The following is a 7,132-nucleotide window of genomic DNA, read 5'->3' on the forward strand; positions in this document are numbered from 1 at the left end:
TGAGTTAAAAAGCTGGGATGATTTATCGTAACGACTCTAATTTCAAAACTCTTCTTTGTAACATCTCTAGTTTTGGTCATAACGTCTAGCTCAGGTTTGAGGTGTTACATTTAGTGGTATCAGAGCCAAGTTGTAAAATTTATGCTGTGAATTTTGGGTTTCAAAATTGTGTTTCAAAAAGAATTGGTTTTCAAATAATTTAGATAATTTGAGAAAGTATGTGGTACACCGAGTCTCCAGCGCCAATCCTGTAAGTATTTTTGAACTTAGATAGAATATTCTGAAAACACTATAGTTAGTAATTTCTGAAATTATACTGAGTTAGTTAGAGACTGAAACCTCTAAAAACATTTCTGAACATTCTGATAATTTATGCATAAAATATCTTTTAATAAATACTAGAACTGATGCATAAAATTTTATAATGTAGACAAATTTGAATTTAATATGAACGCTCACAAAACTCGCGGTTGTGGTATTCGTGGGCGTGGTAGAGGTCGTAGGAGGCTCAAGTTGAGTCTTCCTCTTTGGGTAGTATGTCAAACTTAGATACGAGTGAAACACCAATTTCATCTGCAACTAAAACTAGGTCTTAAAGCCGTTCGACTGGGGATGACGCACTGTCCCAAGCCATGTTGAAGGTGTTGGAGAGGGTCGCTGGACCCCACTCTAGATCTGAGGGTCGTGGGTCGGTAACTGAACGACTCTAGTCCAATGGAGCTGAGCTATTTAAGGGTGTCACTAGAGTCACCCCTATTGTGGTCGAGTATCAATTGGAGGCCACCGAGAGGATTATGAATGACATAGATTATACTCCCAAGCAAAAATTTAAAGGTGCAGGCATATCAGTGGTTGCTATGGGTTGAGGAGGGTACTCAGGCGGAACGTCTGAATTGGGATTTCTTTAAGACTACTTTCTAGGGAAAGTATGTGGTGGACGCTCGTAGGCGTGAATTCATAAATCTCACATAAGGTGATAGATCTGTGGCCGAGTATGAGGCCAGGTTTTTGAGGTTGAGTTACTACGCTTGAGGCATGGTGGCGTCTGAGTATGAGAAATGCGACCATTTTGAAGACGGGTTTAGGGTTCTGATTGCTCCGCAAAGGGAGCGTGAGTTTTCTGTTCTTGTGGATAAGGCAAAGATCACCGAAGAAGTTAAGTGCGTGGAGCGCCAAAATAAGGACCGAGAGAGAGGAAAGAATAAGAGGGATTCCAAGCCCTCTAATTCTGTTCAAAGGCCTAATAAATAGGTCAAACCTAATAGGTAGGTTAGAGTGGGGGTTCTTGTTGATCCTACGAGTATTCAGCCATGTGGTGATTATGGTAGGCACAATCTGGACGAGTGTTGGAGGAGGTTATGGGTTTGTCTGAGGTATATGTCTTTGGATAATTGTATTAGAGACTGTCTACAGCGGGCTGATCAGATGCAAGCTTCAGAACCGAGTTTTGCACAGCCTCAGAGCGCAGTTCAAGAGCCACCTAAGAGCCATGGATCAGCTAGGTGTGGTAATGGTATAGGCCGAGGACAGAGAGCATTGGGTCGAGGTGCTACTCAGACTAAGGCGAGGCAGCCTGCATTAGTTTATGCTACTCGATGCTAAGAGGATAGAGATGTTCCTGATGTTATCACGGGTACGTTCTTTATTTTTGATATACCTTATACTGCTCTGATAGACATAGGCTCTACACACTCCTATGTAGCTAGTATTGTTTCTGAAACCTGAGGATTTGTGTTGAGAGCACTTCTAGTGAGATTACTGTACTGAGTCCGTTGGAGCAGTCTGTTCGGGTTAACAAACTTTACAAGAATGTTTCGTCAGAAGTGCAATGGGTTATATTTCTGGCAAATTAGATGGAGTTACCGTTTGGGGAGTTCGACTTGATTTTGGGAATAGATTGGTTGGTTGAGCACTGAGTTAGTTTGGATTGCGCAAATAAGAGGGTCATTCTGAGGACTGAGGATGATAAGGAAGTGGTTGTGATCGGTGAGCATCGGGATTATCTGTCCAATGTCATCTCCGCTCTTGTTGCTAAGAAATTGGTTCAGAAAGGGTGTGAGGTGTATTTGGCTTACGTCAATGTTTCTATTTCTAGGGGCTCTTCTGTCAAAGATATCAGAACAATAAGAGATTTTCTGGATGTCTTTCCTAAAGAGTTACCGCGTTTACCTCCGAATCAAGAGGTTGAGTTCAGCATTGAGCTTCTACTGGGTACAGCTCTGGTGTCCATCGCTCCATATCGTATGGCACCGAAAAAGCTTACAGAGCTTAAGGCTCAACTTCAATAGCTTTTGGATCGTAGTTTCATTCGCCCTAGTGTGTCTCCATGAGGGGTACCAGTTTTGTTTGTAAAGAAGAAGGATAAGACCATGAGGATGTGTATTGATTATTGATAGTTAAATAAACTGACTATGAAGAATAAGTATCCACTTCTAAGGATCGACGATTTGTTTGATCAGTTCTGAGGGGCTTCAGTATTCTCGAAAGTAAATCTTCATTCTGGTTATCATCAGTTTAGAGTTAAGGAGGTGGATATTCATAAGACTGCATTTAGCACTCATTATGGGCACTACGAGTTCCTAGTTATGCCCTTTGGTCTGAAAAATACTCCGACTGCATTCATGGATTTGATGAACCGAGTCTTTTAGCCGTATCTGGATCAATTCATTGTGGTATTTATCGATGATACTCCGAGAGAAGCAATTCTACGCTAAGTTGTGTAAGTGTGAGTTCTGGTTGTGAAAGGTAAATTTTCTAGGTCACATAGTTTCTGCTGAGAGGATTCGAGTTTATCCTAGAAAGATTGAAGCTGTGCTAGATTGGAAACACCCGAAGAACGTATATGAGATCTGTAATTTTTTGGGTCTTGCGGGTTATTATTGGTGGTTTGTTAAGGGGTTCTCTCTGATTACAACTCCTTTGACTAAGCTTTTGAGCAAGGGAGTTCCTTTTATTTGGACTGATGCGCAAGAATCGAGCTTCGAGAAGCTCAAGTTTGTTCTAACTCAGGCTCTCGTTCTGATACATCCTAGATCTAGTAAGGCGTTTGTGGTGTACTGGTGTAAGATGGTAAGGTTATGGCTTATGCATCTTGTCAACTAAAGGCACACGAAGGGAATTATCTAACGCATGATCTCGAGTTGGCTGCTGTGATTTTTGTGTTAAAGATCTAGAGGCATTATCTGTATGGTTAAAGGTGTATCGTCTACACCGATCACAAGAGCCTCAAGTACCTCCTTACTTAGAAAGAGTTGAATCTTAAACAGCGTCGATGGATCGAGCTGCTTAAAGATTATGACTGGACAATAGAGTATGATCCTGGCAAGGCTAATATGGTGGTCGATGCTTTCAATCATAGAGCGATGACTGATTTAAGAGCGATGTTTGCTCGCCTTAGTCTGTTCAATAATGGAGGCCTGTTAGCCGAATTGCAAGTTAAGCTGACTTGGATTGATCAGATTCGAGATAAGGAGTTAGAGGATGAGTCTCTGGGTATACAGTTCTGTTAGATTGAGAGTGGCAACACTTCTAATTTTGGATTGAATAAGGATGGAGTTTTGTGTTTTCGAGGTCGAATTTATGTGCCGAGTGATTCTGATTTGAGGTAGTCGATTCTGAAGAAGGCGCATAGTAACTCTTATGCTATGCATCCTTGTGGTAATAAGATGTATTAGGATCTTCGTGAACTGTACTGGTAGTTGGGTTTGAAACGTAGGGTTACATATTTTGTTGCTTGTTGTTTGACGTGCCAGCAAGTTAAGGCTGAGCATCAATTACCATAGGGTTTGCTGCAGCTGGTTAAGATTCCTTTATGGAAATAGAAACGAGTGACGATGGACTTTGTTAGTGGGTTACCATTGACACCCATTAAGAAAGATTCTATTTGGGTCATCGTGGATCAATTAACCAAGTTCGCTCATTTTATTTCGGTTCGAACGGACTACTCTTTATAAATGTTAGCGAAGCTCTATATCTCTGAAATTGTAACACTGCATAGGGTTTCTGTTTTGATAATTTTTTATAGAGATCCTCACTTTACTTCTTGATTTTGGAAGAAACTACACGAGGCTCTGGGTTCAAGATTGGACTTCAGTACTGCGTTCCATCCTCAGATTGATGGTCAATCTGAGAAGGTGATTCAGATATTGGAAGATATGCTTCGAAGTTGTGTGTTAGATTTCTGGGGTAGTTGGGAGGATTTTCTGTGATCAGTTAAGTTCACCTACAATAACAGTTTCGAGTATAGCATCTAGATGGCGCCTTACGAGGCTTTGTATAGTTGTAAGAGTCGTACTCCATTATGTTGGATTGAGTTGGGTGAACGACAGATTTTAGGTTTTGAGATGGTTTTTGAAACCGAAGATAATGTTAGACTGATTCAGGATCATCGAAGGTGGTTTCTGATAGACAGAAGTCTTATACAGATTTGAAAAAGAGATATATCGAGTACTCTGTGGGTGATTTCGTGTTTCTTAAGGTTTCTCAGTGGAAGAAAGTTCTGAGATTCGGTCATAATGGCAAGTTGACTTAGGTTTATTGGGTCGTATCAGATTCTGAAGTGTGTGGGACCGATCGCTTATCAGTTGGAGCTACCTCCAGAATTTGACCATATCCACGATGTGTTTCACGTTTCGATGTTGAGACAGTATCGGTCAAATCCATCTCATGTTGTCTCTGTCGAGGAGATCGAGGTTAGACCGGATTTGACTTTTGAGGAGAAGCCAGTTCAGATTCTAGATCGTGATATTAAGGTTTTGAAGAGGAAGTCCATTCCGTCGGTAAAGGTTCTGTGGCAGAATCACGGCAATGGGAAAGCCACGTGGGAACCTAAGGACTTGATACGTCAGTAGTATCCTCATCTGTTCTGATCAAGTAAATTTTGAGGTCGAAATTTCTTTCAGGGGGTTGAGTTGTAATGCCCTGAATAATATATTTATGTTTCTGTAAATATCTAACACAAATGAGTATCTTCTTCAGTGGTTAAGTGTTATGGGTCTGTGTGTGAGGTCTTGGGTTCAAGTCCCACTTTTGCTAAATTTTGTTATTTTTCTAATTCTAGCCTTACCCTTGTTTAGTGGGGTTATATAAAATTTCCTATAAATCCACATCAGAATAAGCCTCCTAGTTCGAGTGGTAAGGCATCAATGTATTGGAGGTCCTATGTTCGAGTCCTTGTGCGAGCGTGGGCGTTATTTTCGCTCAGTTGCATGACAGAGTTTCAATGGAGTTGGAATTCTAAAGTAGTTGTTGGTTGTGTGTTAGTGGGCAATTGGGATTTTGTTTGAATTAAATTATTTTGTTTTATTATTTTTTCTCTCCCCAAAAATCCCTCATTTTTTTCTTTTGACGTTCTTCTTCTTCCAAAACAAAATCCCCATAATTGTTCTTTTGGTTTTCTTTATTCCCTGACAGAAAATTAAACTCTTTCTTTCGTTCATTGTCTCTGCCACTAATCCTTGCTTTTGGGCGTTCCAAATCCTTGGTTTTTCGTGTAATCGGTAAGTGGGCTTTTGTTTGTATTCTTTTAGTTTGATTTTTAAAGGTTGAAAATTTGTTGTATCTTTTGCGTAGGAGACGTTAGTGAAGCAGCAGTTCCTTTTCAACGGTCTAATTTGTACGAGTGAACAGGTGTGTTGGCGGTAAGTGGGTGCACATTACTTGATTTAGTTTTGAGGGGTTTGTGAATTGATTGCTAAATTTGTTATGGGTACTCTGCTTTAAGGTTTCGGAAGGCTCGGGATTGTTTTTGCATTAAAATCGTACCAGGTGTGTTCCCAAAACATGAAAAAATAGCTTCGGTGAAAGCAGAAAAACTACACTATCAACGCTACACGGGCGTGTGCTTGGCCGTGTAGTTGGTCGTGTGCGAGACATGACTATGTGTTTGACGAAGGCATGGCCATACGCAAGACACGACCGTGTGGTGGTGTGAGTGTAGCCGTATGAGCTACACGGGCTAAGCCAAATTGAGTGTGTGGGTTTTGGGCCAGGCCATGTGGGCTACATGGGGGAGGTCAATCTAGGCGTGTGGGCCCACACGGGCATATGGGCCCATATTTCTAAAATTTTCCCTAGGGTCGAACGATTCATTCTGATCGACTGTGGGCCTACCGTAGGGTCGATAAGGGCTAACCAAACCCTAAAATGTATGGTCTGATATTCTTATAATCGGCATTGTGTAGGATACTGATATGTATATCTGTTCTGTTTGAATATATATATATATATGCTACCAGTATGTGAGCATGTTATGCATGATATTTCTGTAACTGTTATTTCTGTATCTATGATTGGGGTGGATTTGTATATGTGGAGAAAGTGATCTGTACGGCGACACGTTACCTATATTCTAGCAGCTTAGCTGCATATTATCTATAATGTGTCGCATCGACACTATATAGTGTGTAGGGCTGGATGGGTATTTTTAACCCAACATGGTGTGATGGGATAGTCGGAGATGGCGTACAGAGGATACGGGTAGGATTTTGCATATCTGTACTGCTTATCTGATTCTATTATCTGTATCTAAAATGAACGTAAGTTTGAATCGTATCTGGCTGTATATGAGATTTTTGCATGTCTAATTCTATTGGGTTACACACTAAGTTTACCAAAACTCACATCTGTTTGTCTGTTCTATTCAAGTAATCCACAGACTTAGGCAGATCGGTGTGACGGAGCTTATTGGTGACCACGAGTTTGTAAACGGTTTATGATTATGGTTTCAATTTAATTTAAAGTTTATTCTGGGAGTTTTGTAATAATTGGAATCTCCAGACTGTTTGTTTCTTATTTTGGGATTTGGATTTCGATTTAACATTTTATTTGCGACAGACATTTAAAACTTGGTTTTTACTAAAATAAGGGTTTTCCAAAATTACGAATGGATTTTACAAAAATAACATTTTCTATGACTTCTGCTGTAAATCATGTTTTGGAAAATAAAATAATAAAACAATGCTTTTGACAATTGATATAAGTGAATATGAGTTAAAAAGCTAGGATGATTTATCGTAACGACTCTGATTTTAAAACTCTTCTTTGTGACATCTTCGGATTTGGCCATAACATCTAGACCAGGCTTGGGGTGTTACAAGTGGTCAATCTCAACTAATCTATGGGGGATGTGAAG

At 40.3% G+C, this 7,132-nt stretch overlaps 1 protein-coding gene across 1 annotated transcript; it reads left to right on the forward strand.

The window, feature by feature from the left end:
- The first annotated feature begins 1,035 nt into the window (after positions 1–1,035).
- LOC105786961 (uncharacterized) lies at positions 1,036–4,850 on the forward strand. Its single transcript, XM_012613429.1, has 7 exons — positions 1,036–1,230; positions 1,414–1,563; positions 1,941–2,241; positions 2,759–3,069; positions 3,267–3,492; positions 4,383–4,477; positions 4,551–4,850. Exons 1-7 carry the CDS (start codon positions 1,036–1,038, stop codon positions 4,848–4,850), a joined length of 1,578 nt encoding a protein of 525 aa, XP_012468883.1.
- The last annotated feature ends 2,282 nt before the right edge of the window (positions 4,851–7,132 follow it).

Source organism: Gossypium raimondii, chromosome 1 (assembly GCF_025698545.1).
Source record: "Gossypium raimondii isolate GPD5lz chromosome 1, ASM2569854v1, whole genome shotgun sequence".
Taxonomy (NCBI): Eukaryota; Viridiplantae; Streptophyta; class Magnoliopsida; order Malvales; family Malvaceae; genus Gossypium; species Gossypium raimondii.